A 22,928-nucleotide genomic window follows, 5' to 3' on the forward strand; every position below is an offset into this window, starting at 1 on the left:
GCAATTAGGCTTTTATGTGGGCCGTACTATTAAAAAATTGCATGGCAGATATACTTTAAGGACTTTTATTTCATTTCCATACATATTCCATGAATTTCGAACTTAGTGTACCTGTTGCCTGTACCAAGCGGCGGCAGCCATTTTGTGGGCTGAATTATTATTTGTCAGGAATGTGTGACATTGGTGTAAATAAATAGGATGCATTCACACACATCTTGGTTCAGCTTACAAAATGGCTGCCAACTTGTCTGGGAAAAAAATACTTCTTCATATCTGTTATACTATTAACCTAGTAAATAAAAAAAACAAAAAACGGTGACACCAAGTGGGCATCAGTGTGGCTCAGCGATTGGCATCGCTGCCTCACCGCAATGGGATCCTACCTTAGATTCGTGACCAGGGCCCTATCTGTGTGGCGTTTGTATGTTCTCCTCATGTTTGTGTGGCTTTCCTTCCACACTCCAAAAACATACAGGTATTTAAATGATTGATTAAAATGTAATCTAGTTTGCATCTTAGGGAATTTAGTCTCTAAGCATCAGTGTGGCAAAAACTGATGTGAATCACAAATATTGTCTGTACAACACGGCATCATTTGCTGGTGCTATTTAAATAGACGTTAATAATAAAGTGCCGTTTTTAGCAGCCAGGCCGGTGAAATACTACTCTGCTTCCCCTACTGTGTGTATGTGACAGGCACTCATTAATGCATTCTTCACTAGGTTTTCAGATCTGGCATTTAAGCTAATTTTCATTTTATCCCCATGAGCGCAGAGACGACGCTGGTAATAGACTATTCCCTTGTTTTTACAGAGAGAGGATGCATGCCATGGAGAAACAGATTGCCAGTCTAAGTGGCCTGGTTCAGACTGCACTTTTCAAAGGGCCCAGCCCCAGCAGCAGTATGGATGCACCTGGGTAAATATATGTAAAAAAAAACTTTTCATTTACATCTAGCCAAAACCCAGGGCAGAATTTACTATGTTGGCAACATATAAATGGGCGGGGTCACAGCTGTCTGGCAATTGGCAACATAGGTGCAATCATACACAGATTGGTAGAGAGCAGAATGCTACAACGACACAGAGAGCATATTTTAATCACTCTTGTTTTTCTGTCACTCCGATGATGTTACATCTGGCTTGACCACCACGATCAGTAAATATCTACAATGTGTTCAGTTTTATACCAGCTCCAAGGGTAGTGCAATTCTTTGTATTTCAGTGAAGTATCATGAACGCCAATTTATTTATTTTTTTAAATGACAACCAGATTTATTTATTTTTAATTGACATTGTGTCAAATAGATTATTTTAAATTACTGCATTTTTTTTATATTGTTAATTGTAGGGTAAAAAGATGTGAAAAGTAATTTAAGTGCAAAGTGTTTATTTTTCAAAACATTATTGATATTGGCACATTGTGCAGTGAAGCAAATATAATTAGTTTATCTAGTTAATCCCTGCTGCTAGTGGTAATAGAGCCATAGACAAACTAGGCATTTGCCTGAAAGGGATTGGATGCTGTTATTTGCTCCACCCACTTTGTATTCATCTCTGCCCATTGTGTTATTGGCCACACCCAGAGGTCCCAGCAAGTTTATCAGTATTCCACCAATGTCCTTGTATCCATGGTTACCACAGGCGCACTAATGATGCTCTCTATGCTTATTCTCTGACACCGAACCTGTCCAAGTTACCTGTTCAAACTTTGATGTGTCTATATCACTATTTTTGCTGGGTTTTTTGGAGGGGATTCAAAGCTTTTCAGCTGCATTTATTTGCCTAATGTTTGCATGGAATCCTTATTTTAGGCGTAAGAGACATTTTCTTCTCCTCTTCAAAATTGTTCAGCATGTCTGGGTGAATAAAATAATGAAAAAAAGAAAATATTATATCCGTAACAAACGCTGCATGTGATCTATTAACTCATCCTAACAAATCTCCAGAGCATTAAAACACGGGCCCTAGAATTTACTGTGATCATTTTATGTGAGCATGAGGGGCATTTAACAACGGTCATAGATAAAACATATTGTAATTTAATCCTTTAATCTGGTGTAAACCTTTTTTGACCTATTTATGGAAATGTTTACAAGATTTTTTATTTTTTTTGCTCACTTAACTACTACAAATTCCTGATTCTACTGAGGTAATTTTTGTGTGTGGACTGTTTAACGACACCTATGACTGATTCATGTTACATTAACAACATTTCCTTTCTTCAATTTGGCACCATTTCGCTAATTACAGTTTTCGTTTATTAAAAACAAAGTGCACAGTGACTATGTTGATAAATGTCCCACATAGTATTTTATACATCAGTTCATCAATTAGCGGAAAATAAATAGTGCTCTTCTCCTACACACAGTTTAGTCCGTCTTTTTGTGTCCGTTACCAATATTCATGAAACCACAGCCTCCGTTCCCTAGTAAATAGGACACTTCAAAGTTATGTTCCAAACTCGTGTCTCAAATTCGTGGGATGCAGCGATATTGGATCAAGCCTCAAAATGGCTACCTTCTCAATGTATAGGCGAAATCGTGCTTTACAAGGGAGGTGCTGTCTCACATGTCCACTGTCTGTGATTGAGCACCATGTAGTTCACAGCAGCTGGTGTGGTAAATAATGCAGATCCCTGATGTAAATAGGGCTTTTTAAGACCAAAACATGAGCAGAGCAAAGCAAAGAAAGAAAGAAAAGATCACATTTTCTCCTGAGCAAACCATGTTGCAGTGCAAGGGGTGCAAATGCAATTATTATGTTTTCTTGCAGGGAAAATATTGGCTGCTTTTGCATGTAGCACATAAATGCTGGCCAGCTTTATTTTTACACTGCAATCTAGAGTTGAACTAGGAACTGTCACCTCCCACTTCTAGATCTGAACAAAAATATGTTGCATTTACCCCCCTGCAGTGCAACATGGTTTTGCCAGGGTGCAAATTTGCTCCTTTTTTTGTTTTGCTCCTAACGCTAAATGAAGCCTCAGTGTTCTCCAACTGTCAGCATAATACGGATTCCAACATTAACTTGAGATTTTACTAGAAAACAAATTACCTGCTTGAACTCCCCCAAAGCACATTATTGGTAGATGAACGTTGTGTCATCACTAAGGTCTGGCTGTGCAAAGAGGTTTCAGCAGTGCCTTTAATTGCATTGTGTGTATCACTGCATCGGTAAGAGAGGGTGTGCAGTATAGGTCATACTTGGCAATCTTTGAATACTGAATTCCGGGAGATCCAGGGCAGGGGGCGTGGCGGGAGGAGACGGGGCGCGGTCAATAGCATCATTTTGGTCCCACCCCCGCGACAAGAACATCATTTTGTCGCAGGGGATGGGGCCAAAATTACACAATTCACAGTGAATCGCGTCATTTTGGCGAGTAAACTACAGTATGCGGGATACTTACCTGCTCTCCCGGAAGTCCGGGAGACCTACCGGGATTTCGAGAGTCTACTGGACATACCGGGAGAGTTGGCACATTTTTGGGTTTGGCCACCACTTTATACAAATAACGTAAGTGGTTATTTATTCAGTTATAATAATGTGTTTCAATATTCTTTTGGAACTTTTTTTTAAATTTATTGTAAATCCATGAATGGCAATGACAAGTCTCAGAACTGTCTCTTCATAATAACTGTACTTTCTGCTCTTTTTATTTCAGTGAAAAAGTGTTAAAGTCTGCAAGCAGCACTCCCCCAATCACAGACAGCCCAGGTACAGTATGACGATCAGTTGTCTAAATCAGTGGGAGTCCTTTAGCTTTTGGAGAGGTCATTCTTTTATCGTCCTCTGCTTTTTTTTTTTTTTTTTTTTTTAAAACATGATGCAAGGCATTCTGGGTATAGATATGCAAATTGTCACTGTTTGAGTTTTCTGTTTGATTACATTTATGTGAACTGATAAAACACAGCAGCAACTGTGACATTAATACACGCAGCAATACAGAGCCTTACTTCCACTTTGTAGAAAACACTGTGAAAGAAGCAATCCCATGAAAAAAATAATGATTTATGATTGTGGACTACCATGTCAACCACAGTCACGTGGCTCTGTGGTTGCCCTCTTTCTGCCATCACATGACATGCTGAGTGATTTAAGTCTGTGTCTATGTAATAGACTATGTCTGTCAGACATTTTTGTTTTTCCAGATAGAGAGCTTTTCAAAGGGAGATAATGATTTGTAGCAGAATAGCTAAGAAAATCACTTAAAAATCAGATGCATGCTTAAAATGTACTTAACTTGCTATTTAAAGAAAATCTCATCTTCCAGATCAGATTGCTGGTTTAACAGTAGGAGTACAAGACAGGCCTCATCCTTACCTACCTACTAGTTGCAGTTTCCTAATGCCCATAATAGTGCAGCAGTAAGTGTATGAGAAATTGCAATCTGCACAAAATACATTCATTAATAAGTCAGAATTGACTTCTCTTCAATCTACCACTTAAAACAGCTTATATGATTTATGATTTATATTATTGATTAGAATATTAATATTTTAGCTTATTTTTTTTACATTGCTAACTTTTTTAAATTAATCTTCAATAGACATTTATTTTTGGTGATGCAAATAATAAAAGTATCATTTATAACAAAGGCCAATTAAGGTCAAAAATGTGACAGTGCTAAATAGTAAGGGGATTATGTTAAAAATGACATCCCTCTGTTGTTGTTAGTAGCAGTTTATAAACCATCAATGTCTTCCATAGCATTGTAGAACTGGAAATAAATATGGAAGTACTACTGTTTTCTACAGTCCTCCCTCAAGTAACCGATTCTGTAATATTTTCAGAACTATTTCTTTATGATTCGAAACTTACAATTAACTTCCCTGTCTATTCCAACATTGTGGTTATTTGTTCCCCCATATCCATTCATGGATCTGTATGTAATGGAGAATTACCACCAGATTTAACATACATAAAACTAATTAAACGTAGTTAATCTGCTGTGTTATGTTCTGACAATGATTTTGTGGAGGCTCCATATTAATCTATACCAATTTTGCTCAACAAGAAAACACATATTGCTTTCAAAATAAGTAATTTATTTTAGTATATTCATAGTCCCAAAATCCATAATGAAAAAAATACAATCTGCATAAGTCTTGTTATAATATCAAGGATTTAAAAATCCCTGAAACTGACCCTTGCTTGAAAGACCACTTAGCCTAAAATATATGTTGGCTTATTTAGGAGAGAAACTAATAACACCCACAGATACAGTGCCCTCCTCTTTATACCACACCTTTTATAGTGCCACCCTCGCTGACCACAAGGTATGTTCTCTGCACAGAAGTGCATGACAATGACTTCATTCCCCTTTATGTTTTACCCTGGTGATATAAAGAGGAAGCACTATATAAAGTTGATTTCTTAAGGGAAGATTATTCTCCTGTGCACAGAAGACTTCATGGGCTAGATTTACTAAGCTGCGGGTTTGCAAAAAGTGGGGATGTTGCCTATGGCAACCAATCAGATTCTAGCTTTTATTTATTTAGTACCTTCTACAAAATGACAGCTAGAATCTGATTGGTTGCTATTGGCAACATCCCCACTTTTTCAAACCCGCAGCTTAGTAAATCTAGCCCCATGTCTGTAAGCCTGGACAAATGTACACTGCAAGGCACATTGTAGTTGTAGGTTTAGCTGTCCTGTAATACGCTGAGTCCTGTATGGCTTTTATTTTCTTTGACTGTTTTTACTGTTCAGTGTTTTTCTTTCCAATGGATAGAAAATTCTCGTTTACCAACAAAGTTACGGTTTATTCATTGTTTGTGTACCAAAAATAGGAGCTCAGTCAAAACAGCCAGAGAAATGTTGTTTGGTGCCCAAAGTAAACTTCCTGTCAGCAGAAACAGAAGACACGTATTGTTTGGCCTTCCAAACACAATGAACTTGCAGATTGTGATGATCCCGTTTCATGGGGGATGTCAGCATCAGCACAACATGAGGTGACCGCTTCAACTGAGGAGAGAAAACAGCTCTCCCACATTTTGCTCTCACTGTCCCCACCTCGGTGACAGAGCCACTGAACCATACACACAGAGGATTCCAGCCTGCACACCGCTCTAATAATTACTGTGGGTAGTGCACGCAAGGCATTTTCCACAAGCTTTTGAGTCTAAGAGGCATATTTAACAAGGACCGCAAAACATGAAAAATAGTTTTCAATCCTTATCGCATTGATAATTATTGAACTATTTCTCATATTTATGAAAAAACCAACACAGGAACAGCAGTTCCGATAAAGTGCTGTTCCTGTGGGAAAAAAAACTTACCACTCCATCTTCGTAATGTGATCCTGGGTGGCTTCTTCGTTCCTCCTGTCAAATCCTGTGTGCATGCACCGATTGATAACTCGGACATGCGCACAGGCATCCAAACAGCACTGACCCGAAGGGCCTGGGTCATGTGACAGGGCTGCACACGCTCTTCGGAGCAGAGCTTAACAGTGCTGAGAATGATCAGAAACGGTAATGTAGCTGCCTGAGCTTGTGTACATTACGACATGTGTAAAAGTTTTCTTCGAAAGCTGCTAAATTGCGGTATATAGTAGTCCCCATAGACATCTATGGGGATTGCTATGTATTTCGAAAAAAAATGCAAAGCAGCAGACATCTATGATATCTGCTGCGATGCACCAATAATACAGTTGCAGGGTAGTTAGACTTGCGGCTATTCGTTTTCGGGGAATTTACAGGGAAACATGATTGATAAATAGGCCCCTTAATATAGTGCACTTTGCAAAATATAGCGTAATAGACTGGGGGGTAAATGTATCATAGTGCGGATTGTACAAGTCGCCGGAAATCGGCGACTTGTACAACCCGCACTATGATACATTTACCCCTGGGTGTTCTTAAATTTTAATACCACCAAGACCCAGCGTTACACAGTTAACCTCAGTCGCTCACATATTTCCCTCGGATAATTGGTGACCCTCGGGGTTCTTTGGGATCGGTTACCTATCTAGCACTTTCCGGTAACAGATTTTCCGAATTGCAGAAATTCTTTCTGAATCTCACACGAGAATGTGACCCCTGTAAACAGTCCCACGGGGGCGGGTATATTTTCCTTCACAAAGCATGGGAGTATGGCCCATGGTTGGGTGTCACATGGTAATATTACCTGAACTCAGAATGGGAGTCCGCATAGGGCTAATTACTAATGTTCAGTGTATTTCTATGAAGTTGCTTCACCTATGGCTACAAGTTGAGCGTTTTATTAAAACAATCTAAATATTAAGAAACTAGGTAGATGTAAAATATATCTAGATATTATTAGTTTTTTGTTAATTAATAGTACACAGTAGCTTATCAGCAGATGAGCATAAGTAAAAGGCACGACTTTTACGCGATGTTCTGCAGGTCACTTGAGGGTCAATAACTTAATGATCTGCAGAGTATAAAAGCAGAAAGTAATCTCGTCTCCGCACCGCTAGGACGAATAATAATATTGTCTCGATCCGTAACTCCCACAACCAGCTTCTCTACGATCCTGCGGCCATCAGAAAATCCTTCCAACAATATTACACAGAATTGTATAACCTCCCACCCTCCCCCACCTCCCCAACACAACAATCCAATGCCACTCTAATCTCAGAATTTCTAGCCAACTCCAAACTTCCGAAATTACCCCACCAAGCTCTTGAACATCTCAATGAGGAGATCTCGATAGAGGAAATCCAGCAAACCATTAAAGGGCAAAAAAAAGGCAAAGCCCCAGGCCCCGATGGCTTCACGGCCGCTTATTATAAGAGGTTTTCGGGCTTGCTTGCTCCCCACCTGCGCTCCCTTTACAACAATGTTCTTCAGGGAGACTCCTTCCCCCCTGAAATGCTCGAAGCTAGAATTGTAGTAATCCCCAAAGAAGGGAAGGACCCCCTCCACTGTGCAAGTTACAGACCAATCTCCCTTCTTAACCTTGACTTGAAAATATATGCCAAAATTCTGGCGAATCGTTTAAACCAAATCCTCCCTTCCCTTATCCATTATGATCAGGTGGGGTTTATCCCGGGACGCCAGGCGAGAGATAATACCAGAAGAGCCATTGACATTATCCACGTTGTCAACTCAAGGAGCTCCCCAACTATTATGCTCTCTCTCGATGCTGAAAAAGCATTTGATAGGATCTCCTGGGACTTTATGAGGGCCACCCTTGAGGCCTTTGGATTTGCTGGCAGCTTCCTCACTGGCGTCCTGGCATTATATACGACTCCCCGTGCCAAAGTTTTGATTAATGGTATACCCTCAGACCCGATCTTGATCCAAAACGGCACAAGGCAAGGTTGCCCCCTATCACCCCTTATATTCGCTCTAGTGATCGAACCCTTGGCTTCCCAAATTAGATCCAATCCCAACATTCAGGGGGTGCAGGTGGGTAGCATCAACTCCAAAATTTCTCTTTTTGCGGATGACGTCCTCCTCTCTCTATCCCAAACAGCGATCTCCCTCCCCAATCTCTATGAAATTCTCCAAGCCTATGGGATCACCTCTGGTTATAAAATAAACTATGCAAAATCAGAGGCCATGCTGCTGCATGTCTCCCCTCGGGAAACGGATCTCCTCCAGACAACCTTCAATTTTAAGTGGCAAAAAAGAAAGATCAAATATTTGGGAGTTTTCCTCACCTCACGCTATGACCTCCTCTTTCCTGAAAACTTCCCTCCCCTTTTCGCTAAGATGCTCTCTGACCTGACCTCCTGGAAACGCCCCATTATCTCCTGGCTGGGCAGGATCATAGCAATCAAAATGTCTATTATACCAAAATGGTTATACCTCTTTCAAACACTCCCGGTCGCAGTTCCTGCCTCCTTCCTTTCTAACATACAAAAATCCCTCATCCGTTTTGTTTGGAATCACAGACCCCCACGGATCTCAGCCAGCATTCTCAAACGACCAATCTCTTCTGGCGGCAGAGGTCTCCCCGACATTAAACTATATTACCTGGCCTCCCACTTTTCACAAATTGTTACCTCATATGCCCCCCCAGGCTCCACTTCCTGGCTCGATATAGAATCGGCTTATACTACCTTGCCCTATCTTACACCCTTATGGGGTCTCTCCCCTGCACATCGCCCTCCTGCATCTAAAATGCTCCCTACTATCAAGTTTGACATCAAGTTATGGGATTTTTACTCCTTTAAACTGAAGCTTACCACACAATTATCCCCCTTAACCCCCATTTGGCACAACCCTGTATTCCCTCCTGGACTCTCCGCCGCGAGAGCTCGTCTTTGGAATAAAGCTGGCCTTAAATTCCCGATAGACTTCTCCAAAGCAAACCACTGGCTCCCACTGGCAGAACTCCAACGTCACTCCCCATCCCGCATACTTAGTCCGTTTGAGTTTTTCCAAATTAGTCATTTTTTGCGATCCCTCCCACCTACCTATGTTTTGCGAGATTTAACCCCCTTTGAAGATCTTTGTAAAAATCACCCTAGGGACAGAGGCTTGATATCCCAACTTTATGGTATATTTATTGCTGCTGTCCTTCCTACTCCGAGGGCACATGAGGCTGATTGGGAAAGGGATCTAGGCCCCCCTCCGGACGATGAGGCATGGGACGACATGAGACTGGAGATAGCCAAAAGCTCCATATCCACCAAACTTAAAGAAACCTCTTATAAAATCTATTACCGTTGGTATTATACCCCTACTCGACTCCACAGCATGTTTCCCTCTTCTTCACCTTACTGTTGGAGGGGTTGTGGCCACAGGGGAACTATGCTCCATATATGGTGGACCTGCCCAACTATCTCCTCCTTCTGGGATGTGGTTTGTGGCATTCTAAACTCTCTATTTGAGGCTCCCGTTGCAAAGGACCCCTGGGTATTTCTACTATGCTATCCTCCTCCAGAACTTGACAAATTTTCCAAAAAACTAGCCTCACATATACTGACAGCGGCTAAATCCCTTATCGCGCTAAACTGGAAAAAAACGTCCCCCCCCTCTCTAACAGCCCTCAAAAAACAAATCTGGCATGTCGCAGCCATGGAACAGATTACCTATTACCTCCATGATAGAGGCCATGTTTTTAACCAGGTTTGGGCTCCTTGGCAGTTTGTGGAAAGGTCGCGTCCCCCTAACAATTAGCCCCGTGATAAGGACCCATGTGGGGTAAGTCCAGCTCCCTTATACGCTTTGCCCCCTTATCTTCTTGAGTCGTCTACACACTCTCCACCCCCTGAGCTCTTTCATATACCTGCTTTGTGGTCTTCCCCCCCCCCCCCCCCTTCCTTTCTGATTCCCTTCCCCCCACTCCCACATTTCACACTTTCACTACAGTTATATACAATTTGATACCGCATATAAAATTGTAAAAATGGTTGTCTCATTATAAGCTTCTACGTACATGTTGATTCAACTGTTCTGACTGTTTTTGTACGTCTGTTCAATAATAACACTCTTATTCCCTGTATTTGCTTATATGACCAACCAAAATAAAGAATTTAAAAAAAAAAAAAAGCAGAAAGTAGAAAGAGTTAGAGCAGAACAGGAGCAAGTAGAGGGTAATGCAGGCAGGGCTGACGCTACCAATAGAGGAACCTAGGCAGCTGCCTAGGGCGTCAGTAGATAGGGGGCACCTAAATCACAGAACACAGAATGAGTGACATAAAGTCAGTAGTCTATTGGTTTTAATTCCTCCCCCGACAAGGCGAGAAGCAGTAGGGGCCCAAGGGGGGCAGTTCAGAGGGTAGGTGGTGCTACCAGGGCTTGTGCCACCCCTGAGTGTAATGCTTACAGGTCGATATGTTCACTACCAACAAGGAGCAAAATATACTCACACCCCTGTTTTCTTCCCCCAGTTAATACTACTGCGGGTTAGTTGTACGCCGTATAAGTAATATCTGCATACCAGCACAGAGCTCGGAGGTTTTACTATTTATATTGACTGTTGTATATTTCACGTTAAGCCAGTGGCACAATACGTTTAGTTTGTTCAGACTACAATTGCCCAGCAGCTAAGTGACAGTTCCTACAACAAAAAATATAGGTAAATCTTACATGGAAAATATTTTGCAACAAACAAGTTTATAATAGGTCTTTAAAAAAACAAAGGCTTTTTGTTCTGCTGACAATGACTATTGAGCTGCGTCATAGAACCTGGACACTGACAGGTGCACTCTGTGCAGCACTGGAGGGAGCCGCGTGTGTGCTCTAGGCTGACCCTCTAAATACCAGAGTGGCCAAGGATGCCGTTGGCTATTGCCCGCTCTCCCTGATACTGGGCACTGCTTCTGAGGAGTGAGTACTCATTCATGTCAGTTGGATAGTGCAGGAGAGTAATACATGCAGTTACAGCCATCACTTGCGTGTAACAAAGCCTGGCTTCATGGAAACAGAGTTATATTTGCATGTTTGGGTCACTGTAATCCAGTGACGTTTGTTTGTTTTATGGACACAATTTGTGTTTTGCACCCACCAACCATTGTCTACAGCCAGAGAGATACCACATTTTCATGTTAAACTAAATAAAAGGATCTTTCTGATCAAACGGACAATGCAAATAAGCTACAAATCAATCACAAACATGTAGGTATTACATTTTAAATGTGATAAAATGAAACTATAATTCCTGGTTATTTTAATCATTTTTATAATTGGGTAAAACATTGTGATTTCTTGTTATTTTAACATAACTGTGTTACAGCAGTAGTCCGTCTCAGACAGTATTGTATCAGCAGTTGACCATTCTTCAGTTGACTGATGACATAATCCCTAAATATGTAATAAATAAATAAATGGTTCCCTGGGAATGTACTATTTCCTTTGAAAACCAAATCAGAGGTTGATGAATTATAAACTTTCGTAGAATCTTCACCCCTAACGTCCGGCTCAGTCCATTCTATCAGTCTATTTATCATCAGTTGTTCTGTTGTTGCTACAGGTCACTCTGTGTCCAGTGGGAAGAACTCATTAGCCATTATCGAAACTACGGCCATCTACACACAAGCGCCACCTGCTGGTCCAACAGATAGGCAAGTCAGCCTCCATGAGATGAGGCGCAACGTAGCAGAGCTGCGTCTCCAGCTGCACAAGATGCGGCAGCTGCAGGTAGGTCGTCATCCGCATGGCATTGAATTCTACGTCCAGTTGTGTCTTTCAAACCGTGGCTTAACTAGAGCACAGTTACCCAACTTTCAGTTCCCAGCTCTTGTGGATCTCCATATCCCATGTTGGTTAGCAGCATTTGGGATTAATCAGAATCAGTTATCACAATAATATAAAATACGAACAATGACATACACTGTAAAGGCGAAAGACCTGCGACTAATATACCATTTACAGTGCCTAGAATAAGGTAAAGTGAGGCAGTAATCTCCGACAACAGCATTAGAGGGCAGACAAATCCTAGGACTATTAAATAGTATATTTTTCTAGTTGGCAGTTGACTTTTACTAAGTCTGAATTGCTGTTTTGTACTTTGACTGTAGATCTTGAAATGATGAAAGTTATGTTTATGTATTATAGGGTATATCACAGTAATAATAAAGAGCCTGATTCATTAAGGATCTTAACTTGAGAAACTTCTTATTTCAGTCTCCTGGACAAAACCATGTTACAATGCAAGGGGTGCAAATTAATATTCTGTTTTGCACATAAGTTAAATACTGCCTGTTTTTTTATGTAGCACACAAATATCAACTTTAAATTTCAGTGTACAAATAAGCTATCAAGTATATGTGTGCTACATGGAAAAACAGTCAGTATTTAACTTATGTGCAAAACAGAATACTAATTTGCACCCCTTGCATTGTAACATGGTTTTGTCCAGGAGACTTAAATAATAAGTTTGTGAAGTTAAGATCCTTAATTAATCAGGCCCAAAGTCTAGGTTGCTTTGTGAACAGGATGAGAGGGGCAATAGATTGGGTAGGCACACTGCTGTATAGTTATGGGCAAAAAACACCACGTCTTCTATAAAGGAATCGGTTTGCTGATCATTAACGCACTCGTGCAAAACAAATGTACATCAGCCTCCAATCTCTTACTGCAGGTTTCAGATGAAGCACATACAATGCTAATCCTAATACCTGACCTGACTGGCAATGAAAATTATGGTTAATAAGACAAGAAGCACTATGTCCTTGTGGAAATAAAAATTGTAGTTTAATGGGTCTTTTAAAAACCTTTAAAGTGATGCCAAAATCTTGCAGCTACTCCAGCCCGCGACCCGTTAGACCCAGTAACCACAACCAGACCATCATCATCATCACCATTTATTTATATATCCGTGTAGTTACAGCTATGTGTAGTACGGCGATCGCTGGGGAGAAGGGAAAAAACTCCCAATAAATCAATATTTAAACAGTAGGATAAATAAAGGTATAAATTACATTTACTAATTGTGATATGATTTAAGGGACGTTATTACCGTTGTCCATATAGAGGTTCTGCTGGAAGCTGAAGAATTGCATTCTGAGGATGGTGGTAGAATTGTTCCTTCAAAATAGGAGACTCTGCAGTCTGTCTGATGTATCATTACCAGTGTGGGCATCAGGGGTCTAATCACAGAGAAATTCTATTCTTCAGCTTCCAGCAGAATCCAGTTCATTCCTCAGCGCTGAACTGTTAGAGAAGAGAACTAGTAATTGTAGACATGGAGGAAGCAGAAATCAGATGCTAGCAGCTAGCATGGAAAGTATGGGGACGTAAAAATAGAAGACGTAATGGGGAAAGGAGGACTTGGGAAGGTAAAAGCATAAATCAGGACTTATACAAAGATTGACCTGGATTTTGGAATAGTAGAAGGTAAACACTGGACTATATTATGGTTGCTGGTGTAGGTGCACAGGGGACCAGGGGAATATTTTTATTCTTATTATGATTCTTCTGTAGACATAATTCTGTATCTGATTACTCGTTTGCTGTACTAGGATTCAGAAATGAGACAAATTACCTGCAATAGCTGACTAGGACTGAGGTCCACAGAGAATATATATGGGATAGTGCACCCCCTGCTGGTGGTCATAAAATTACCATATAAATGCACATGACTGTTCTACTACTACTACTACTGGTTGTATGACCATGTAAATACACAGGGATGTTGTACTGCTACTGGTTGTATGACCATGTAAATACACACGGATGTTGTACTACTGGTTGTATGACCATGTAAATACACAGGGATGTTGTACTACTACTGGTTGTATGACCATGTATATACACAGGGATGTTGTACTGCTACTGGTTGTATGACCATGTAAATACACAGGGATGTTGTCCTGCTACTGGTTGTATGACCATATAAATACACACGGATGTTGTACTACTACTGGTTGTATGACCATGTAAATACACACGGATGTTGTACTACTGGTTGTATGACCATATAAATACACACAGATGTTGTACTACTGGTTGTATGACCATATAAATACACACGGATGTTGTACTACTGGTTGTATGACCATGTAAATACACAGGGATGTTGTACTGCTACTGGTTGTATGACAATATAAATACACACGGATGTTGTACTGCTACTGGTTGTATGACCATGTAAATACACACGGATGTTGTACTGCTACTGGTTGTATGACCATGTAAATACACACGGATGTTGTACTACTACTGGTTGTATGACCATATAAATACACACGGATGTTGTACTACTGGTTGTATGACCATGTAAATACACAGGGATGTTGTACTGCTACTGGTTGTATGACAATATAAATACACACGGATGTTGTACTGCTACTGGTTGTATGACCATGTAAATACACATGGATGTTGTACTGCTACTGGTTGTATGACCATGTAAATACACACGGATGTTGTACTACTACTGGTTGTATGACCATGTAAATACACACGGATGTTGTACCACTGGTTGTATGACCATGTAAATACACAGGGATGTTGTACCACTGGTTGTATGACCATGTAAATACACACGGATGTTGTACTACTACTGGTTGTATGACCATGTAAATATACACGGATGTTGTACTGCTACTGGTTGTATGACCATGTAAATATACACGGATGTTGTACTGCTACTGGTTGTATGACCATGTAAATACACGGATGTTGTACTGCTACTGGTTGTATGACCATGTAAATACACAGGGATGTTGTACTGCTACTGGTTGTATGACAATATAAATACACACGGATGTTGTACTGCTACTGGTTGTATGACCATGTAAATACACACGGATGTTGTACCACTGGTTGTATGACCATGTAAATACACAGGGATGTTGTACCACTGGTTGTATGACCATGTAAATACACACGGATGTTGTACTGCTACTGGTTGTATGACCATGTAAATACACACGGATGTTGTACTGCTACTGGTTGTATGACCATGTAAATACACACGGATGTTGTACTGGTTGTATGACCATGTAAATACACACGGATGTTGTACTGCTACTGGTTGTATGACCATGTAAATACACACGGATGTTGTACCACTGGTTGTATGACCATGTAAATACACAGGGATGTTGTACCACTGGTTGTATGACCATGTAAATACACACGGATGTTGTACTGCTACTGGTTGTATGACCATGTAAATACACACGGATGTTGTACTGCTACTGGTTGTATGACCATGTAAATACACACGGATGTTGTACTGCTACTGGTTGTATGACCATGTAAATACACATGGATGTTGTACTGCTACTGGTTGTATGACCATGTAAATACACACGGATGTTGTACCACTGGTTGTATGACCAGGTAAATACACACGGATGTTGTACTACTACTGTTTATAAAGATATTATGTACAGTTTACACATAATAACATCACTTGTGTTTTTAATAGTGCTAAATAGATAATATTTATAAAATAAAATAAATATTTTTAATATTAAAAACTCTTCAAGTTATCTAAATGAAATTGACATACAACATGAAGTTACAGGCTTTAAAGATGAGTTATTTCCTCCATAAAATATACATGAAAAGGGACCACGATCCAGATCTTGAGCCATATTCCTCCAGTGTCTGCGTTCTCCACATCAAACTGCCTGGAGGATATTTTAGGTGGTGTTTCTGGCAGTGTAAGACTGGCGACGGGCTGGGAATTATACCACTGACGTGGCTTCCTTCAGTGCTGCTCTGAATATAGCACCTATGTGGCTGTTTACTGACTGTCACTGGCCCATACAATCCACCAGGTGCTAAGCTTCAGGAAAAGAAAGAACTCTCCACCATTTACTGTATATAGCAAGCAGTTTATAGATCATTGACACACATGCAAACATGTAGGAGAATCAGCCACCTTTACTAGACACCACTATTTTCCTTCCCATAATAGCCTGTTAGGATCAACACATAGGTGATAATGCAATACCACGATCCATGTATTTCTGAATAACCACAGCCATATGTGGCCAGCCCTCCCCTGGTTGATGGATCAGTCCCTTAGACAACTTTATTTAAAAATAAATAAATAAATCAACATACTCTGTGAAACTGACTGTGCACAGTTTGCAAATTGATACACAATCTGCGCAGTCCTTCGTGCAGAATGTAGGGGCAGCACTAAACATATACAACCACTTACATTTTACCATAATTCATGTCCTATGTGCCTTTGCAGTTTCTTTCACGTCCTCAATACCATCAGCGCAGGGAGTAGCCTTTCTGTGGGTGTAATTTGAGGCAGCTGTTTACTTTTAAACGTATGAAGCTTCTTAACAGTTGATGTAACTTAGATCCTTATTTTTTCAGAAACCCACTTTAACTTTATACAGATTAATGTTCTGATATTATGGCCTTATTATAGTGATAATATTTATCATGTTTTTAATGTAGGTACAAAAGATAATGATAAACATAGAATTTGACAGCAGATAAGAACCGCTTGGCCCATCTAGTCTGCCCAGTGTTTAACCTATAGTAAACTCCAACTCTATTTGAGTCTTAGGGCCTGATTCATTAAGGATCTTAACTTCAGAAACTTATTATTTAAGTCTCCTGGACAAAACCATGTTACAATGCAAGGGGTGCAAATTAGTATTCTGTTTTGCAGATAAGTTAAATACTGACTGTTTTTCCATGTAGCACACAAATACTTGATAGCTTATTTGTACACTGAAATTTAAAGTTGATATTTGTGTGCTACATGGAAAAAACAGTCAGTATTTAACTTATGTGCAAAACAGAATACTAATTTGCACCCCTTGTATTGTAACATGGTTTTGTCCAGGACACTTAAATAGGAAGTTTCTTAAGTTAAGATCCTTAATGAATCAGGCCCTTAGTTCTTTGTAAGGATATCCTTATGTCTGCCCCAAGCATGTTTAAATTGTTCTACTGTATGAGCATCTACCACCTCTGATGGGAGGCTATTCCACTTATCCACTACCCTCTCTGTGAAGTAATTTTTCCTTAGATTTCCTCTGAACATACTTCCCTCCAGTTTCAGTGTATGTCCTCGTGTTCTAATACGTTTCCTCCTTTGAGCAATGTTTCCCTCCTGTACCTTGTTAAAGATTGCAGGTATATTGTACTTTATTCCATGGCTGAGAGTGGAATAGTCATATAAATTTAATTGTATTAAATTAAAATGATTACAATTTTATTATATTACACAAAAGTCACAATTTCTATTATTGTATTCATTTGTGGTTGCTACATATAGTTCTCTGTATGTATGGTCAAGTCTCAAGTTACTTTTGCTATCTAAAAATATATATCAGAAATCAGAATGCAGCCTGCACCACCTACAGGTTTTTTCTAGTATTGCATCTTTAAAATAGCCAAAACACAATGTTTAGTAGTGTAACTGATTGATGCAATATCTGATGAATATGTCCTATTTTTGAAAAACGAAGTAGTATCTCTAAAACAGCTGTTCTGATTTTCAGACTTGCCTAAATCTGTTCACGATTTGCTTTGGGTAGGATTGATTACAAATGTGACAACTTAGCCAGAGAGTAGATAAAAGGGAATTGTATTTTATATTAAACATTCCTCTCCTTCTACATTATTAGGCACACACCGTCCTTTATATACATAAATATTCATGAATTATAATTTTTAACTCTCCGTAATGACAGATATCAAACTTGAGGTCAGAGACTAATTTTATTGTAAGGTATGCTTTATCTTCCTGCACTCAATGAGTGATGGTAGGAAGAATTACATGTAATGCTCCCTGGGAAACATATTAAATAAACCTCTCCCAAAAAAAAAGAAGGGACTCTATTGTGTGAAATCCATTTACATGGCAGTCCTGTAAGTCAATGCCTCAGTCAATGGGTTTAGAGAGCAACACAAGCCACCCGCACACAGATCCATTTCAGTCTGCCAGTCACCTGCACACAGATCCATTTCAGTCTGCCAACCACCGGAACACAGATGCATTTCAGTCTACCAACCACCAACACACAGATCCATTTCAGTCTGCCAACCACCCGCACACAGATCCATATCAGCCTGCCTTGACTAAAGGAAAGATTAAGTACATAATGTATATTTATGTTGTGAAAGAAGCTTGCTGACTGCATGTAAATGGTTTGCACCAAGGTCCCTCCCTCTCTAGAAAAGGATTATTTGTATATTTTGTCTTCAGAGAGTATAGCCTGAAATTGTCCCTAACTTCTAAGTGTTCTAGTGAGGATGCTGCATTTATAGAGTCTACACTTGTATGATCTAGTAATTCTGTCTTGAGCCTTTAATGAGAAATATTTGATGGGTACTTGGGCACAGGTAATAATGTAAAGGTTAGAGTGATTCTGAAACATGAATTTGATTACTGTCTGGTGGATCCGATCCTAGTGCAGGGTAAAATATCTTGTCACTGGCTACAATACAATATACCCCTCTTCCAGTCACAAAGAAAATAAAAAATTCCTTCAAACGGTAAACCTATATAAAACACCCTCAATTAATTAATTATATACTGCTCTTTGAAAGGGAACCATAACACTGAAAATCTAATAAGATTTGTAACATTTGGCAAAACTATACATTTTTAATTTGATAATTTTGAATTACAAAAATAATAAACCAGACTTTGTGCACACAGTATTTTAGATTTCCAACTAGACAGCTGCTGGTGTAAGAACTTCGGACACCAACAACTGCCAAGTCAGAAAGTTTGGGATCCACTGCCTTAGACTATAGCAGAGTTTGATTAGAATTGTCTCCTCATTTGTGATATTAAATAACAGGCACATTGAAAAAAAATTGCTTTGATAAATATGTTGTTAGTTTTCCAATCTATTGTTCCCCTCTAATAAGCTAGGAGAATGTTTTGGAACGTTGCACAGCCTATACTTTGTATTATATGGTTGAGGCAATATTCTGGAGTTATTCCACATTTAACTTGCTAGGGTTGAGGCTGCTGTTTAATTAACATAAAAGCCATGTTTTGTTTTTTTTTCCTCAGAGGGAAATAGGAGTTTTCTTCTCTGAAATGTAACCGCGTGTAATTAAAACATTAAAAAGCAGGAGCGAAAAACACATTCTCTTTCATATATTTAGTATTTCAAATGAATTCCATCTTATTTAATTGGTTCTCCGCCACAGTGGAACTTTTAAGAGTTCTTCTTGCCAAAGACTCTTTATCACAGCTCCACATACTATTTATTTACTGTAATTGGCAAGAAATAATTAGACTAGTCTACCACAGATAATTATACTTTGTCTTCCTCTCACATCTTCCTGGTGTACAATCCTGTGTGGCTGTCAATGAAATAGAGGCTATAATTTGTGAGCGCAGCTAATGTGAGAAAGTAGGACAGCGAAAAGTAAGATATAGACTTATTTATATGTATGCTGCTAGTTAAATTCACTCTGTGCAAATGTTTTAAGATCTTGTCAAAACTGAAGGCTGTGTTTTGTGGGAGGAAGATTTTTTTTAGGTGCACACCTGACTTCCTGAACTATGCCACCTCCAGAACAAAGGAGGTGCACCATTGACGTATAGTTTATGGATACGATCATTATTTATTAATACCGTTTTGTGTTCACATTTTTAATATAGCTGAATGCAAACTATTGTTCTCTACTATTAGGCATTTCAGACAAAAAGATGGTGACTGCATTATCCTTCAATAAAAGTCTGTTGTGTAAAGGACAAATATACACACACACAAACATATCAGAAATCCTGAAACTTTTCCATACATATATATGGAGCATAATTAGTAGCTTTTATATAAGGCAACATGTATTCATTTAGGTTTAGAAGTACTGTAAAAGCTGTAACATCATCATTATCTATTTATATAGCGCCACTAATTCCGCAGCGCTGTACAGAGAACTCACTCACATCAGTCCCTGCCCCATTGGAGCTTACAGTCTAAATTTCCTAACACACAGACATAGAGGGAAACTAGGGTCAATTTGTTAGCAGTCAATTAACTTACTAGTATGTTTTTGGAGTGTGGGAGGAAACCCACGCAAACACAGAGAGAACATACAGACTCCACATAGTCGGGAATCGAACTCATGACCCCAGTGCTGTGAGGCAGAAGTGCTAACCACTAGGCCACTGTGCTGCCCATCATCAAAAACTATAGTTGCCATCTTCCAGAACACTTTTTGTCTATTTTACTGAGCAGAAGAGATGTTACTCACTTTGTATTATATGTTTTACAAGTTCATACTTCCATTTATCAGCAGAATTTGGAACACTAAGGATCTCATTCTACTAAGCTCAAAGAATGCCATCAGGCTAAAGTCAATGGCAGCATCCAGCCAATTACCGTACAATTGTCCACTTCTGCATACGTAGAACACAGCTGCAGGGTGTCGGATGCTGCCAGAGACCAGTCTGCAGCCTATACAGGGCTTTTCTATTTAATCATGGCTTTCTTGTAAGCTCCAGCATCAGAAATGAATTGTGTGTTTAAGATTCTCAGGAGGAAAAGGAAGAAGTGAAAACTGATTTCTTTTGTGTAACAGCTGCAGAACCAGGAGATTGTGAGAGCAATGATGAAGAAAGCCGAGATGGAAATCAGCAGTAAAGTGACAGAAATGGTCAAGTGTCTGGAGGACCCGGTGCAGAGACAGCGCGTCCTAGTGGAACAAGAGCGCCAGAAATACCTCCAGGATGAGGAGCAGATTGTCATAAAATTAAGGTAAAAAATCAATAACAAATAATAACAATTCATAATAATATTAACAACAGTGTGAAAGTCGGTTTCTCCATCGACATAAGAAAGGCTTCTTTACTGTAAGAGCGGTAAAGCTGTGGAATGTTTTACCATATGAGCCGATGATGCAATGTTCTTGAACAGAACTAAATAGAAAGATTGGATGCTTTGTTACAGATATGGTATCTGTAACTATAATTAGTGGAGAGCATTATGGGGGCGGTTAATCCAGGGAATTTAGCCAAATGGCATCTTTGGGGTCAAGATGGAATTATTTCCTCCCTGTAAGGTTTTATGGAACTCTATTGTGACTGTTGGGTGGGATGTGTCCGTCAGCGCCAAGAGCCAAATTAGGAGGCGACTCTTGGCTTCAGGTAACTGGTGCGGCTTCTGGGCCCTGTATATAAGTAAGAGAACGTTTAGTTTGAGAAGTGGTTGCCCACTTTTAAACATATCATTTAAAAATAGATTTTAAATTTAAAACCAAGAAAAGGTTGCTCCTTAAATTGCACAATAAAATATAACAACATTTGAAAAATAAATGGGACACAAACTAGATAATTCTAAATGAATGCAAATATCAAGTAGGAATTGATAATGACAGTTTTTTGTTTTTTTTGCTTATATACTCTCTATACCAAGCTTGGGTAACATGTGACCCTCTAGCTCAGTGGTCAGGGAACAGGGGTAAATTACCCCAAATGGGGTAAAAATGAAATTCCTGGGGGTAATGCTGCCGATTCACATACTGTCAGTTGGATTGTAGACCCCTTTAAATGTGAAATTGCTGTTCTACCAGAAGAGCCTCAAGGGTTGGCAGAGGCACTTCTTGAGCTTTGATGCAATAATGAAGCACGTATTGCATTTGAAAACAAATCAGATCCGTCATATTTTTGGATGTCAACAGCTGCAAAGGCATTCATTGCACATGAGGAGGCAGCCAAAAAGTTCCTGCCTTTTGCAACAACCTACTGATGATGATGAACCTACATTTGCGAACAAGGATTTTCCACTCTAACGAACATAAAAACAAAGCATAGAAATCGATTGGACGCTGAAGACTGTATCCAAATTCCTCTGACATCAAAATGCCCCAATATTGATGCTCTCGTTTAAAAAATGAGGCAACATAATTTCTCCAAAACCCGAAGTTTTGAAGTTGAAGCTTTCAAAGAAATTTTGAATAGATTCAATAAAATTTTGAAATCCAATAATTAATAATATATGATTTCCTTCCATTCAAATCAAGGGGGTAACTTTGGCGTATCTAAATATATGTTGGGGTAAAAGGTAAAAAAGTTACCTGATCCCTGCTTTAGCTAGTGTGGAACTGTCAGTCCCAGCATTCCATTAAAAGTCAGATTTCATCTGTGTGTGGAATAAATTATAACATAGACATTACGTCTGCATTATCTTGTAGAAAAAAAAAAGATTTAACGCACAGCCTTAGTTCACCATTTTCCCTCTCTGTGACGCTCCCACCCTCATATCTACTCCTTGTACTTTTATATTCCTGAATCTACTCTTGCCGAAGGGATATTTGTCATAGAAGTCACATAATGTGGCCATATTTATGGCTGGCTTTCAGTGCCCTTGGTCTGCATCCATAATCACAGCATAGTCTGTGAGATACTGACATTTTTATAGAAATGTTCCGGTTTAGTCTTCCTCTTTTTTTCTTATATTATTATTTTATTCTCAGCTATTCAACTTCCAGGGACAGCAGTTTCAGCACCTATTCCTCCCCAGAACATCAGCAGCTGTTCTTACCTCCGAGCACTTTCTAACAGAATGTTCCTGTATGCAACAGCTGGGGATGTTCCAAGAGCAATCAATCACCCATC

The 22,928-nt window shown here is 39.5% G+C and overlaps 1 protein-coding gene across 17 annotated transcripts in view; it reads left to right on the plus strand.

The window, feature by feature from the left end:
• Nucleotides 1-22,928, plus strand: part of KIAA1217 (KIAA1217 ortholog) — a 547,404-nt gene that overhangs the window by 506,576 nt on the left and 17,900 nt on the right. For 13 of the 17 annotated variants that reach the window (XM_075211953.1, XM_075211957.1, XM_075211950.1 and 10 more), the window contains 4 exons: nt 814-918; nt 3,664-3,716; nt 11,892-12,058; nt 20,894-21,069. In XM_075211953.1, the coding sequence (XP_075068054.1) occupies nt 814-918; nt 3,664-3,716; nt 11,892-12,058; nt 20,894-21,069 (501 nt within the window). The remainder of the gene's footprint in view (nt 1-813; nt 919-3,663; nt 3,717-11,891; nt 12,059-20,893; nt 21,070-22,928) is intronic. The other 4 variants (XM_075211952.1, XM_075211966.1, XM_075211955.1 and 1 more) reach the window with 1 other exon arrangement.

The sequence above is a fragment of the Mixophyes fleayi genome, chromosome 5, assembly GCF_038048845.1.
Source record: "Mixophyes fleayi isolate aMixFle1 chromosome 5, aMixFle1.hap1, whole genome shotgun sequence".
NCBI lineage: Eukaryota > Metazoa > Chordata > Amphibia > Anura > Limnodynastidae > Mixophyes > Mixophyes fleayi.